Source organism: Xenopus laevis, chromosome 3L (assembly GCF_017654675.1).
Source record: "Xenopus laevis strain J_2021 chromosome 3L, Xenopus_laevis_v10.1, whole genome shotgun sequence".
Lineage (NCBI taxonomy): Eukaryota > Metazoa > Chordata > Amphibia > Anura > Pipidae > Xenopus > Xenopus laevis.
The window spans coordinates 129599778-129616120 of NC_054375.1; the positions used below are offsets into that span (position 1 = coordinate 129599778).

Consider the following 16343-nt stretch of genomic DNA (forward strand, 5'->3'; position numbering starts at 1 on the left):
ACATGAGTACATAAAAGGAATTCATACAACTTTCAGCCTTCCAAAGAGCTGACATGTTGTGAATAAATTCACAGAACCTAAAGAAGTAAAATATTATTTTACTTTGTCTGCCCTCAAGGAGACAGCTCTAGTTTTCCAGCTTGATGTCTGGTCTGAGTGCTGCAACACGGGTGAGTGAATGCATATTTTGAAATTACCTTTTATCTCCCTCATTACAAGCACATGCCAAACTGCCTCCTGTTGTGAGCGTAAGCATATCTATAGGGAAGATTGGGCTCTTGGAACTGTGCTCTAAAAAGCCAGAGCCTGCCTGTCATATCGCTGGAATCCACATGCTCTGCCAGCAAATAGCATTCCTTTGTGTCTTTTCATGTAAGCAGCAGTGCAGCGAGAGCAGGCAGTCATTCTGGCAGTGCTTCTCTGCTTTATAGCACAGCTGAGGCTACACTGCCCTCTGTGTTGTCAGCCAGGCAGACAGGGGAGGGAACACTAGATTATTTTCTTGTTTCTACACCGATGCCTTCTCAGAAGAAGAAAAGTGGGACCCTTCAGCATGCACGGGGAAAGCAAGCAAAGTTTGTGGGTTGAAAGTTTCCTCAGCGAGAACCCTTTGGGGGGCATGGGATATTACAGATTAAATAATTCCTGCTGTGTTTTATTGTATGTTACTTAAACTTCACTCTGATTCCAAGTGGCACTGTATTCTGGGTCTAATTCTCTAGTCATCCTGATTGGGGGGCAGCTGTATGAGACGGATCCCATTATCTTCAAGCTTCAGCACCATGGACAGAAGGCTCAACATAACTCCAGAAACCCTAAACCAGCTGCTGAAGGAGCACAACATGACCAGGCTCCAGTTTATTGCTGCCTATGGCCTCAAACCTTTGGTCTATATACCGGAGCTGCCCCTCAGTGCCAAGGTCATCTTCTTGGTCTTGTATATCATCATTTTTATCCTGGCTCTATTTGGCAACAGCCTGGTGGTTTATATCATTATTAGAAAGAAGACCATGAGGACAGTCACCAACATCTTCATCTGCTCAATGGCTTTCAGTGACTTGCTGGTAACTTTCTTCTGTATCCCTTTTACTTTGCTGCAGAACATCTCTTCTGAGTGGCTGGGAGGTAAGCAGACTTTATATATATATTTACAGACTATAGCTGCTTGACAAGCATCTGTGCATAGAAATGTCCTTTATTCTATGTTGAAAGCCATGAATATTTAAACTCCTCTTTGGCCACTTACTGCAAATGCTTAAACAAAGGTAGCTCCAGCTGCTTTTATGCAAATGATAACTTATTTAGCAACTACGTGCATTATTGTGTGTGTTACTGGCCCTTTTATTAAATGTCTTTTTTCCAAAAAAATAGGTTGAAACTGTGTCCTTGTTACCAGATTAACATAGCATATATGTACATGCCAGACATTGCAAGTCTAGAAGTAATGTGTCTGCCTGGCCATGCGGCTGCCAAGCTGCTGATAAAGCAAATTAAATAATGCATACATTAATGAAAGTTATCCATAGTAAGCACACTCAGTAAAACCTGCTTTTCAGTGGCAACCTGTTTATTTAGCAACATTCACATTTGTATTCCAATAGACTGAGAATGTACAAAGAACTGACTTGCTGCCCCTACATGGTATCTACTATTTCATCATTTTCAGGTGGTTACTCTGATTTCTTCTGTTGTTCTTACTTGATGAGAGCTATACCAGTGTTTCTTAACCTTGAGTGCATAGATGTTGCTGAACTACAGCTCCCAGACTCCTCCAACATAATATCAAGGTACAAGGTACAACATGCTGGGAGATGCACCTTCAGTAACATCTGGGGAACCAAAGTTAAGGAACAGGGCTCTATAGACAGAGAACTGAAAGTCTTATCTAAATTACTGAGGTTACCCTGAATTTGCCTTTACACTATATATTGTTTATATTGAATGGTACACCACAATAATATAGGTACTTGAGATTAGACTGTAAGCTCTGCGGGGCAGAGGAAAGTGTCAGTGCTATATAACTAAAGCATAATGAATAATAAAATATATATTTTACATGGCCAAGGGACAATACATAATGATAGGGAGAACAATACCACTTTAGGGGTAAACCTGTTAGCTCCAGGGTGCCCTCTGGCTCAGTACTGACAACATGACTTCTTAAGCTTAAGTAAGGAAAGATAACTCAGTATTGCTTGGTCATTCTTCACCAACATGATAGATAACTGTGTGCCCCTCTGCAAAGTGGCATTAAATTGGGCATATAGGTTTAATTTAAAATATGTATGGTGATGTTGCTTTTGGCAAATGTCTCCTGCAATGACATATTGTATGCTTCTGAGTGTGAAGAGCTTAATAGTCAGACAACAAACTTGCTCCTAAATGGTTATACTTTCCCTTTAGTAGAGGAAACTTATGCTTGCACTGGCATTTGGATAGGTTTGGAGAACTACTTATCTGTCCAAACCTGTCCAACTGGAAAAATAATTTAAAGAATGGGCCTGTGTTCTAAGGTTTTCTGGTGGGCCTCTGGCAACCCAGTCTGACACTGTCTAGCTTTCTGTCTTCTCCTTTGGGCTGACTCTCTTCCTTCTTCTCCTGCCTAGCCCATATGCAAAGGGATGGTTCAGCTGGAGCTGGGGCAGCCAAAAGAAAGCTTGTCTTTATATGTCCAAATAATGAATAACCAGTTATGCTGAGCACACTCATGGATAATCCAGAAATTCATGAAGTGTTACTGATCTGACCAAACAGCAATTACAGTGCATGAGAAATTATCAGAGCATGCCCATGCCCCATGTATCATAACACACTAAAATCTATTCTAGGTATTGATGTGCCCTAAATATGTTATATTATACATGCTTATTGTAGTTTTTATTCTGACTATATTACCCCAGTCCATAATTTCATAAATTCACACTTTGCTTTTGCTGTACAATTTCTGTGATGCAACAATGAATAACATGGAAACTATTTTACTCATATACTGCATATTGAGTAAGGCACTTTACTGTCCCAAATAAGGTTCTTCTCCTGTGGTGGCCACTTAATGTCATGTCTGTGCATGAAACAGGTCCACGCTCTGCCTTCTGATTCTGATTTCCCTTCCGTTATGGTAATCCACGGGATCCTTCAGAAATAATTAGGCACGTGGAGTCAATCCTGGCTGGCTGACAGTGTGAAAGACAATGTCATATTTCTGATCACCGCGGGAATTGAAGCTTAGCCAACAAAATTACATTGGTATTATCTCCCAATCAGAACTCTTCCCCTCTGTATACAGCCTACTGCTGAATTTCTATTAACCTTTCCTCTACCAGCGACAGTGACAATCCTTCCCGCTGTTAAGGCACTCCTAAGTCCTCTGACTCGATTATAATCAGATTCCTCATATACCCGGTGGCGTCTTTTCTATTCTGTCTGTCCCTCTTGCAATCAAATATAGTTTCCTCATCATGCAGATACATAAATGGTAGGGTATATATTATGCATATAGAGGCGCTAAATAGATGTAAGCTGTCACTCTTAGGTACGGGCAGGATAATTGGCACATAATCAGCATTCATTAAACCTTTCAGATGAGCCACATTACTTATTGTAAATCTGGTTTCATAGACAACAGCCAAAATAAGACAGGGCAAGATCAGTTGGTTCATTCCCTCTTATCTTGCTTGACACAACTGAGTTTGGAACGCAAGGGGCTGGGATTAGTTCTTCAGTGGAATTTTAAACCAGTCACAGTGGTTCTTCAGGGAGATATTAAGCTAATCACACAAATCATTAAATTGTCCTGGAACATGGGCCGCTGGGAGGAGAGTGACTGCTTGCTACTTTCCACATTTAATGGCCTTGTTTATTCTATACTACTGTCTGAATTCATAATAGAGTTGAGTATTGCCTAGAGCTGCGGAATTACTTGGAATCTGTCTGCAGATAAAATTCATGGAAATATTTACCAGCCAGTAATATAGTCCCCAGAAATATAAGGGGACATTTATGTATGCATCACAATGCCACAACCAGTTAATGAAGAGACTTTGCTCAACTGACTGCAGCAAAACCGAGTGACCACATTTGCACTTAGGGGTTGTAAATGAGCCCTTATGTGTCACATCAACTACAAAAGAAGTCATGAGATCTATTAAGATACCAAAAATAGTGGCTCTAGAATATAGGAACGAAGACTGAGTGGAGAAAGCTAGTTACCAAATCAGAGCAATTCCAAAAGTCCTTGTTAAGAAAATGCATAAGGATATTTTTTTTGACGTATTATATTTCTGGTACAGTATGATATATGTGCTACATCAGCAGTCTGGTGAGTAACTGCAAAAGTATCTGAACAAATGTGTTCTTTTTCCTGTGTTGCTTTACTTTTTCTACAGCAGCAGTGGGGAAAATTGCCTCTGGGACAGAACTATGGCTGTGGGATAGCAGGTATAGTAGGGAGAGATGGTGCCTATAGTAACAGTGGGATAATAGTCTCTGGGAAGAGAGTGTGACTGTGGGATAGCAGGTATAGTAGGGAGAGATAGAGCCTATAGTAACAGTGGGATAATAGTCCCTGGGAAGGGAGTGTGACTGTGGGATAGCAGGTATAGTAGGGAGAGATTGTGCCTATAGTAGCAGTGGGATAATAGTCTCTGGGAAGGGACTGTGACTGTGGGATAGCAGGTATAGTAGGGAGAGATGGTGCCTATAGTAACAGTGGGATGATAACCTCGGGGAAGGGACTGCGACTGTGGGATAGCAGGTATAGTAGGGAGAGATGGTGCCTATAGTAACAGTGGTATAATAGTCTCTGGGAAGGGACTGTGACTGTGTGATAGCAGGTATAGTAGGGAGAGATGGTGCCTATAGTAACAGTGGGATAATAGTCTCTCGGAAGGGAGTGTGACTGTGGGATAGCAGGTATAGTAGGGAGAGATGGTGCCTATAGTAGCAGTGGGATAATAATATCTGGGAAGGGACTGTGGGATAGCAGGTATAGTAGGTATAGTAGGGGGAGATGGAGCCTATAGTACCAGTGGGATAATAGTCTCTGGGAAGGGAGTGTGACTGTGGCATAGCAGGTATAGTAGGGAGAGATGGTGCCTATAGTAACAGTGGGATAATAGTCTCTGGGAAGGGAGTGTGACTGTGGGATATCAGGTATAGTAGGGAGAGATTGTGCCTATAGTAACAGTGGGATAATAGTCTCTGGGAAGGGAGTGTGACTGTGGGATAGCAGGTATAGTAGGGAGAGATTGTGCCTATAGTAACAGTAGGATAATAGTCTCTGGGAAGGGACTGTGACTGTGGGATAGCAGGTATAGTAGGGAGAGATGATGCCAGACTTTCTTTACAGTCATGGCCCAGTCTCACCTATAATTCTTTCCTGTACTCTATGATAAAAATCAGGGCTGTCCAACTGGACAACACCCTTGTGTGGCCCCCACAGCTGTGTCTGCTTACCTTGTGTAAACTTTAATAGGTATCATTACAGATCTTAACTGGCCCTGCATTGTTTAAACCTCAAATTCAGACTGTAATCCCCTGTATTGTTCACACATGTAACCCCCCCTGCATTGTTCACACTTGTGACACCTCTATTGTTCACACCTTAAACTGCCCCCATTGTTCAGATGTTCACATTCATACAAACTGCTGAAGGGGCACCAGCATTGTGTCACTGTATTTAGTACATTTTAGAGTGGATTCCCTGTTCTGTTCTGCCTTTCCTATGTTCTCTGTGTGTGCAACACTCTGCCTGTCCTACTCTGGCTGTTTATGCCATATTCTGCCTGTTCTGTGCTCCCTGTGTGTGCCGTACTCTGAAATCTGATGGCAGGCAGGCACCATTCCGGAACACCAAATGCATAAAATAGTAGAATCCAGGAGAGCAAAATTTAAATAATACAAAAAATCTCTATTTTACATTATGTATAAAAAAAAAAGCCTTACGCATTTCGTGTCACCCAAGGACACTTAATCATAGGCTGTGCCATACTCTGCCTGTCCTATATGCTCCCTGTGTGTGCCATACTCTGCCTGTCCTACTCTGCCTGTGTTTGCCATATTCTGCCTGTTCTATGCTCACTGTGTGTGCCACACTCTGCCTGTCCTACTCTGCCTGTGTGTACCATATTCTGCCTGTTCTATGCTCCCTATGTGTGCCATACTCTTCCTGCCCTATACTCCCTGTGTGTGCAATACTTTGCCTGTTCTACTTTGCCTGTGTGTGCCATATTCTGCCTGCTCTATACTCCCTGTGTGTGTCATGCTCTGCCTGCCTTATGCTCCGCTCCCTGTGTGTGCCTTACTCTGCCCGCCCTGTGTGTATCATATTCTGCCTGCCCTATGCTCCCTGTGTGTTATACTCTGCCTGCCCTATTGTTATTGTGTGTGCTATAGTCTGCCTGTGTGTGCAGGGTCGGACTGGGAGGCGTGGGGCCCACCGGGGCTACTGCCCCAGGGCCCCCCTCCGGCCGCCGCTACCGCTCCGGAGTGCTTTAGGGGACTAGTGCGCATGTGCCGTGTTTGTGCGCAGGTGCGCAGCGCTACCTTTATGCGCATGCGCAGTTACTCTATTATACCGCGACCACAAACAAAGTGGGGTCGCGCCGCCCCACTAAGTAGCGGATCTGGGCTGGCGGGGCCCACAAGAGCCCGGGGCCCACCGGGGTTTTTCCCGGTGTCCCGCCGGCCCATTCCGACACTGTGTGTGTGCCATACTCGGCCTGCTCTACTGTGTCTGTGTGTCATGCTTTGCCTGCCCTACTCTGCCTGTGTTTGCTCTGCCTGTGGAACGCAAGTCTGGTATTTGTTCTGGGGATTTGTTAGTATTTGGAAACTATTGTTAGGGGCCCTAAGGTGTTTAATGTGCTGGGGGGTGCTGTGTTATCCACAGGGGAGGAGGCATATGCATTTCAGGGTGCTGTATGTCTTAATATAACATCTTTTTCGCATAATATAACAACTTTTTCACATATGAATGATATCCCCACAGTGAGCAATAGTAAAACGAAAGCTGGCTCTCGCACACCCAGTGTAGAGATGCGAATCTGGTGCTCAGTGGTAGAGGTTCGGCCACCTCACAGTAGAATCCAATAGAAAAGAAATCCATGGCAGCCTGTGTGCCGTGGATTTCTTTTCTATTGGATCCCCACAGTGAGCACCAGCCATTTGGTTTTGTGGTGTGCTGTTAATGTGATGTAGAAAAGCCACACGGCATACAGGTCTGCATGAAAATTCCAGTGATTTATTGGTGCGGAGTGCAATGCAACGTTTCGGGGTAAGCCCCTTTGTGAAGCATGCTTGACAAAGGGGGTTACCCCGAAAAGTTGCATTGCACCCCGCACCAATAAATCACTAGAATTTTCCTTCAGACCTGTGTGCCGTGTGGCTTTTCTACATTGCTATATTGGGAGGTTGCCGAGCCTCCACCGACGTGCACCAGGCAGATCTTTATTCATCGTTAAGGAGGGTGTGCGAATCCACATTACATTCGTTGGATGTGCTGTTGATGTGGACATGGTCTCGTGGTAACATAGGTGTGGTTTAAAGTAGGTGTAATTTAAAAACAGGGAGTGATTAACACTGGCTTCCATTATCGGCCCTCGACCAGAAAAATTACGGCCCTCTGTACCGCAGAAGTTGGACAGCACTGATATAAGTAAATGCATTATTGAAAGGGTGCGCTGCCTCTCCCCTGAACATGCGACTATTACAGAGACGACAGCTAAACTCAAGTTATCAGGGAGATAATAATCCAGTCCTGAACGTTTTACAACATAATTCCTCTTTACTCTAAATGGTAAAATGAAGTGCCTCATTATCATGGTAATGGCCTGATGGAAGATGTCATCTCTGTTGTTATAAATATAAACAAATGCCGGGACAGAGTTACAAACATATTGTCAATATCGAGGGATAACAGAGCAAATTAACTGCTCGGCCTGGAATCATAGTCAGTGTTTATCATCTTTTGTTCCTTTAGATGGAGCCACATCCCATCAGTTTAATAGCTGCAGATACAATATTGAGTAATTGCCAGTCAGTAACTGGTTGATCTGTCAGTCAGTGCTGTGTAAAGCTGGCCATAGATGTTGAGATTTTTAAAAGATCAGATCCTGATCGTGAGACCACGATCTTCTCAGAACGATCGTACGAATCTACCATCAACTAAAAAGACCAATTTACCAGGAAAACAAAGGGGAGCTGCCTGCTTGGCCCTGCAAACATAGATAGATTGCACTGGGACCGACAAAGATTTTTTGACCTGGCCGATCAATTTCCCGACAGATGTCGGCCGAAAAATCGTAAGATGTACGATCGTTCGAATACCACTAACCGCACGATAATTTCGAAGGATTGGTCGGGCTTCCCTAAAATCAGTCGTTCGGCAAGAAGAATCGTCGCGTCTATGGGGACCTTAATTCCTATCTTTGGCTGAATGAAAGATCCTGAATGCCAAGAATGTAAATCCTTTGTACAAAACCTTGTCTTGAATCTGCGTGAATTCAGTAACGACTGTGGTTAGCAAATTAATGAGCTTGTGCTGCTTTTTGGCAACACAATAATTCAACAACGTTGTTTACAAAATGATTATTTCTAAATTGTACATCACAAATGGCACACAAATTAGTCAATTTATTTTTGCTCCATGTCATGTTTCCAAATAGCAGCCAGGGTTTGTCAGACTTTTGTCACTGCAAGACCCCATTAGGCCTTTAATCCATGCCCCCTCAACTGAAAAAAATGAATACAGATATAGGAATATATTGGTGTACAGGGACCATGCTCTGGACCTGGGGTTTTCCACATAACAGATCTTTCTGAAATATTGATCTTCATACCTTAAGTTTACTAGAAAATCATACAAACATTAAATAAACCCAATAGGAAGGTTTTGCCTCCAATAAGGATTAATTACATCTTAGTTGGGATCAAGTGCAAGGTACTGTTTTATTTATTACAGAGAAAAAGGAAATTAAAAATGCAAATTATTTGGATAAAATAGAGTCTATGAGAGATGGCCTTTCTGTAATTCAAAGCTTTTCTGGATAACAGGTTTCCAGGTAACAGATCCCATATCTGTACCAAATACTCAGTATTAGTTCTAACAACACCTGGAACAGATAATATAAATATTAAGATATTCACCCAAAATCTCACTCTAACTGGACTTCTAGGTGTTTTTAAATATCCATTCTTCCCAATTCTCACCCTAAATGGTCTTTAGACTGAGCTCCCTGCCACTGTTCTAAGCCCCCCAGCGAAGGCAGTCCCACTTTTTGTACTAATGTGTTACTGCTGTTCAACACATTAGTTGCAGGTACAGATATGGGATCTGTTATCCAGAAAGCTCTGAATTTGTGGGAAGGCCATCTCCCACAGACTCCATTATAGTCAACTTATTCATATTTTTAAAAATGATTTCCTTTTTCTCTGTAATAATAAAACAGTAGCTTGTACTTGATCCAAACTAAGATATAATTAATCCTTATTAAAGGCAAAACTATCCTATTGGGTTTACATGATTTTTTAGTAGACTTAAGGTATGGAGATCCAAATTACAGAACAATCCCTTATCCGGAAAACTCCAGGTCCCAAGCATTCTGGATAATAGGTCCCATACCTGTACCAAGTGAGGCACCCATTTACGAAGTTATCATATTCTAATTCTTACTCTGTACAGGTATGAGACCAGTTATCCAGAATGCTTGGGACATGAGGTTTTCCAGATAACGGATCCTTTTCGTAATTTCGATCACCATACCTTTAGTCTACAAGAAAATCATGTAAACATTAAATAAATAGGCTGGGTTTGCCTCCAATAATGATTAATTATATCTTAGTTGGGATCAAGTACGAGTTACTGTTTTATTATTACAGAAAAATAGGAAATCATTTTTAAAAATGTGGATTATTTGGATAAAATGGAGTCTATTGGAGACAGCCATTCTGTAATTCCATAGTTTTCTGTTTAATGAGTGTCCGGATCACATACCTGTAAAAGACATTTAGGCTTTCAAGGGGGACTATTATGAAAAATCTATTTAAATGTGCTGAGTTTTAGTAATGACCATGAGTAAGGGTAGTTTTTCGGCACTTGCATGCAATAGTAACTGCACACGAGACAAGTGCTGTCTGCTAATAATACAACATTCTGAACGGGATGTGAGTTCCTCTGTTTCATAATACAATGTGGCCAGCAGCCCGTGCTAGAGAGCACCGTAAATTCTCCTGACACAGCATTTCAATTCAATGGTAGTATGTCAAAGGAATCTGGAAAAATATCTATGTGAAAGTGAAGAAAATCCCACAAAAAGTAATCATAACTTCACCCTCCCATCAAACCGCACCAAGCGGTAGCTAAGGACAAAATAAAAAATGACTTTTATTGATAGATACGTTTAAAACTATTACAATTGTAAAAAAAAAACCTCACAATACATTCCAGAGGATTTCTGGATGTGTAATAGGGTCCCGCAGCCGCTATGGTGGTAAATAGTTTCAGTATGTCTGAGATAGAAATGTATTAAATAGTACTTATCCTACAACTCAGGGTGTGTATTTGGAATCTTCAAGGTAATGATCCTCTCTGAACCCTGACTGGCAATAATGCAGCAGGATTAGTAAATAGAGTTCAAAGCACTGCGTATCTTGACAGCGCTATATAAATAAATGATGATGATGATGATGATTTTAGAAATAATCATGAAGACATATAAGATAAATAAAAAAAAACAATCTTGTAAGCAGTAATGTATATAGGGTTCTGCCTAATGATGAGCGAAATTTTTCAAAAATAACTGCCATAGACTCCAATGGGTGAAAACAATTGTCGATTGGCAAAAATAGTGACTCGCCGCATCGCGCAACAAAAAAAATGTTGCCGTATTTTTGCCTTTCGTAAATTTTTGCAGAAGCAAAATGGATCAGATTGGCCCATCACTAGTGCTGACTTTACTCTGGGCAAAAAATGTATATTATCTTTAAGTCTGGCCCCTTTATTGGAGCTCTCTATAGCTCTGCTACGGTCTCTGTCCTTATTTCTAATGAGGGAAAGAGTGTGTTCTAATGGGCCCTGCCAGAAGCACTGTAGGAAGGGGATAGCCAATCACATCCCTGCAGTTACACAAGCAAAGATAGGCTTCAGTTCCCTATCAGGTCAGTCTAGCTGCTGATTGGTTCTTATGCTAGAGTGCAGTGTGCCACCGGCTCCCCTGCACAGCCTGGGAAAGAAGGCATCAGGAGGTGGATCAGATGGGCAGGATTAGTAGGATTTTTGCAGACACTTTTAAAAAATCAGCCTGAATACTTTTTTGAGCACTTTTCTTCTATATTTAAAAAGAGTATTATTCACTGGCAAATTCTTGTTTTTATACAGTATATCTCCTTTAACTGTTCCAGGTTTCCCTTTAAGGAGAGGTAACGGAAATACAAAGATTTTTGGTGAATTTGACATTTTCTCAATAGGAACAACCATGAGAAATATCCCTTTTGTAACAAAATCTTTGACACATATTGCTCTCTATAAAGGTAACTATGACATCTTCTGTCTTTCACACAACCTATACCCTATACACAGTGATTTGTTTTTTTAAAAAAAGGACATTATGAACAAAAGGACATACAGAACTGATATCACTATAGTGGTGATCACAGTTACTGTATAAAATGTTGAGACAATCAGAAACCCCAATATTCGGAAATTGGAAAGCTCCAAGGAGGAAACTTTGGGACCCAATATGGGAATCCACATCTCATTGTTCAGCACAGTCATACATAAAATCACCTGCAATTCACAAGATGCTGGTGTAGCCAAGCACATGGTTACACAGAAAAAAGAAAAAGGGACCTGCAAGTAGTGTTGTAAAACAGAAATATTCATAATATTTATTCTTTTAGGAGAGTTTTGATATTCTACCTGGTGGCCAGGATTATCATCACCAGACATTGGAACTTCCACCATCTCTGTTTGACATTCAAAGACATATTAAACTGGATATGGGGTAATGAAAAGTTCTCGATCATCCTGTCGGATAAACATTATAAATTAGTAAAATATGGATTCCCCCTGGTAAATCTGGGAGCTGCATTTCATAGTTGCTAAGAAGCAGAAGCTCGACTCCCCTGATTTTTCAACTTTGCCATTGTATTCTTTATGCAGTTGTCCTCACGGCTCCTCAACTGTAACAATGAACTGTCTATAATGCAATGATATGATTTATATGTTTAGGACACATGCTCCATCTACATTTATGCTAAGGTAAGGTCAAATGGATTTTCCTCTAAAAGATAAATGGGGAAGATTTGTATCCAGTGTCATTATTTTCTTGCTAGCAGGATGAAGGGAAGACATTTATTTGCTGTCCTATTTGTGTGTGTGTTTCTTGCATCTCACTTCTAATTTCTCTTCTGTTTAACTTTTTAAAGAGGTAGAAGGAAGGGTTGAAAACCCAAATGTATAAATGTTGTGGTAGAGTGACGAAAACAATGTGGGAAAAGATGTGTTTTCCCTTTAAGTTCACCAAAGTAGGAGAGGTAGGCACCACGAAGGGTGTTACGAATAGGTTCTCTGTTTAAAAGCTTTGGTTGCTAGGTCCTGGAACCTGGAGTATTCTGGAAAGAACAGGCAAGCCAGGTACTCCGATCCAGAAGTCCAGCTCATGGATTAGAGCTCACCTTCCACAGGAAGGCTATCCTGTGGAAAGGTATTTAGTTCTAGTGGGCCTGTTAGGAGTCTCTCTCAGAGCAGGACACAGAGAAGGAAGGACACCTGCCTGTGTGAGGAACTCCCAGAGGGGCTGGGGTTGCCATTTGCTACTGCAAGGTACAGAGAGAGGAGACCAAGTGACAGAGGGTCTGACTGACTAAAGAGTAAAGCCAGGAGGCTGAGCAATCCCCCAGAAGAAATGTGAGTACAGGGGTGACCCCTACTTATGTGTTTACTTACTGGTAGTCCACAAGGGGCCCAGTTTAGTAAGGGAACTCTTCATGTGTGAAGTTAGAGCCCAGTGGGCAGGATTTATTTTTATGATTTGTTTTGTATCCTGAAATGGTCACCCCTGTGTGTAAATAAAATGTCTTAAAGAGAAGAAAAGTGTCTGTTATGGATCCCGCAGCTTACAATGTTTATTATAACCAAATTGAAGTCTCACCTTTTCTATATATATATATTAACTACAAATATGCAGTGCTTGTACAGGAATTGTAAAACCTCAAAACAAATGAATGTATAACCGAGCGCTTTCTATGATTTTTTTTCTATTTTTAAAGATATGCTTTTTTTAAACGTTTTTTAAACTAAAGCTATGCCATTTTTAAACTGTTAATATCAAGAATTTGACACAAGAGCATCAGCAGCCAAAGTTAATTTCCTGTGAAAAGAAATGTCTCTTGAAAACAAGATAGAATAATGAAATGAAACTAAAGTTCTTACAAGGGGACAGAACATTTATATTTTAAGTTTTGAGGCTTTACATTTCCCTTACTTGAATTTTTTGAGATTTATTATAACCTTAAGCTGGAAATAGCTTGCATCCGAAAATACTAAAAGTTGTCGAGGTCATGTAGAAGTCAATAGCTGAGGTCACTTTAACCATTTGAAGATGTTTATAGCCTTCATGATGTTCCAGTTTTTGTCTGTGGGTTTTGCTCAAAAATTCGATTAGTTAGAGCTATTTAAGTTTTTTTTAAGCAGAAAACTCAATCAATTTAAATAATCGAGTTTTCACCCGACTACACTGATTTGCGTTTTTTACCTTTGAGTCTATTCTTAAATTAGAGACCATAGTTGTGAGTTCATTCGAGGTATAAAATAAGCTCACAAAACTCTAAAATTCGACCTTTGGTAAATAACCCCCTGTCACGGTCGGCACCCTACACCAGAACAAACACCAGGCACCCTGGTCTCGGCTCATGATTCACCAGTAGTGTGACCGCCTTTGGGCCTTGGGAGGAGCCCTCGGCTTACTTGGATGCCACCTGGACTTAAGCGAGAGGTGCAAGATGAGGGTTCTGAATAGGCAGAGGGGCACGACTGTAGATAGAGTCTTTAAGGCCAAAGGTCACGGTACAAGCAGGAATAGGTGAATTCGTGGTCAGACAGGCAGGATCGAGGCAGGTAGATAGCAGGATCGTCAGGCAGGCAAGGGTCAAAACCGGGTAATCAATCAGATGGGGTGAGGCAGAATCGGAATCAAACAACAGGCAGGAGTCAAACCAGGAAGTCAATCAGGAGGGACAGACGGAATCAGAGTCGGTTTCAGGCAAGGGTCAGGTTACGGAGGTCAGAGAATTCAAAAGCCAGGCTGGGTCAAAACACAGAAGTTCAAAACAGAATTCAGGCAAACAGGTACTAGCACAAGGCTCAGGAACCAACAGGAAACAAATCCTATCACGGGCAAAGAACAAAGTGTAATGGCCCTTTAAATACCCATAAGGCCTCGCACCATTGCGCGCTGACGTCACGCGTCAGCGCCTTTAAAAGGAACAGAGGCGTGCCGCACGCGCCATTTACAGAACGGCGCATCAAGGGGAAGACCGGCGTGGCCGGCGTCCCTGCCGAGAGCGTGGCGGGCGTCCCCGCCGGCCCGTTAGACCACCAGGGTTATAATTGAATATAGGCTTCAGCATACTGAAAAAAATAAACTTTCTAAATACGATCAATTACATATTCTTCATTGTTTCTGAAATAATCGAGTTTACTTTCACTATCCCTCTCTGGGAATCTGTTTCTCTTTATTCTGTCTTTATGCAGCAGTTGGGTGTCAGATATTCATTGACAGTTTGATCAAATATATCATATAGGGGGGGGCTCCCTTTCCTAGCAGATGAATTCGAGCTCACTCAAATAACTGATTCCAGTACAAATACAATTTAACAAAATAACTACCTTTTGCACAAATCCTGTATGTAGAGAGACATGATGTCTGGTGATTTTAATAGAGTGAACTCTAATACATCTTCTAGGCAAAATATATTTGATCATTCATCTGACACCCAACTCCTGAATGAAGACAGAATAAAGAGAAACAATTGCCGAGAAAGGGATAGTGAAGATACACTTGATTATTTCAGAATATTCAATTGATTGTATTTAGAATACTTGTGATGAAGCTTATATTAAATTGTCATTTTCGTGATAGTTCCCCTTTAAGTGATTGGGAGATGGCCTTCCTGTAATTCAGAGCTTTCTGGATAACGGGTTTCCGTATCCCATGCCTGCACTTGCATAACAACACTGTAACAATTTGGGAGTCTGGTTTTTTAATCCCAAAATGATTGAACCCATCACTTCTTTGCCATTAGAGTTGTGTTATTATAGTAATAATTATATTAATTATAGTTGTGCAGTATAGTGTCCTATATTCTATGGCACATAAGCCATCATTGTGACACTGAAGTCACTGCTTCTATAGGACACATTCTCCTGGGGATGACAGTAAATGACTTGAGTGAAGCTCACGCGTCTGACATGGACCCAATTTGCCCATGTTTTACCTTCCAGCAAATTTGATATTTTTGTTGATATCTATGAATGAAGCATTGTGTGCTTGGTAATTTAGTCCTTATGGGCTTTTTTTAGACTTGCTTTAAAACATTTTTCACATATTTTTGCAGATGACATAAAGTCAATTGATGGTGGTGCATGTTTGTCTAGAGAGCTGCAGAGACCTCATGTGTCAGTTTCTCTGTATTTCTCTGCATTTTCCTTGCAATATTCCTCTTTAGAGACTGTCTCCTCTCTGCAGAAATATCTTTGTTGTGGCTGACAGTACTGAGGGTCACTGAGTATGGCACAGCCCGAGGCTGGGAGGAGCGCCAGGGTCCTGCAGATCACTTGCTGCCTCAAGCTCCCCAGCTAAATCTCCTCGGAATTTAACATAAATATTTAATTTTATATAAGTATACAGATTAAGATTTCTCTATTCACTGAAAACCAATTGAAAAAGTAGAACATTAAATATCTGGAGCTCCTTAAACACCCTCTTTTTAATAAGACTGAGGGCTATTGGATGCACTGATAGACCTGAATTAAAGGGGTTGTTCACCTTTGAGTTAACTTTTAGTATGATGTAGAGAGTGATATTCGGAGACAATTTGCAATTGGTTTTCATTTTTTATTATTTGTGGTTTTTGGGTTATTTAGCTTTTTATTCAGCAGCTCTCCAGTTTGCAATGTCAGCAATCGGGTTGCTAGGGTGCTAATTACCCCAGCAACCATGCATTGATTTGAATAAGAATATGGAATATTAATAAGGGGCGGGTCGGAAAAGAAAGATGAGCAATAACAATACATTTGCAGTTTTACACAGCATTTGTTTTAGACAGTGTCAGTGGCCCCCTTTTGA

The 16343-nt window shown here is 41.3% G+C and overlaps 1 protein-coding gene across 1 annotated transcript in view; it reads left to right on the forward strand.

Moving 5' to 3' along the window:
• The first annotated feature begins 421 nt into the window (after positions 1-421).
• The window catches only part of prfprl2.1.L (pyroglutamylated RFamide peptide receptor-like 2 gene 1 [provisional] L homeolog), a 73773-nt gene continuing 57851 nt past the window's right edge, over positions 422-16343 (forward strand). Inside the window, exon 1 of the mRNA XM_041586951.1 lies at positions 422-1125. Coding sequence (XP_041442885.1) covers positions 747-1125 — 379 coding nt within the window. The 5' untranslated portion in view covers positions 422-746. The remainder of the gene's footprint in view (positions 1126-16343) is intronic.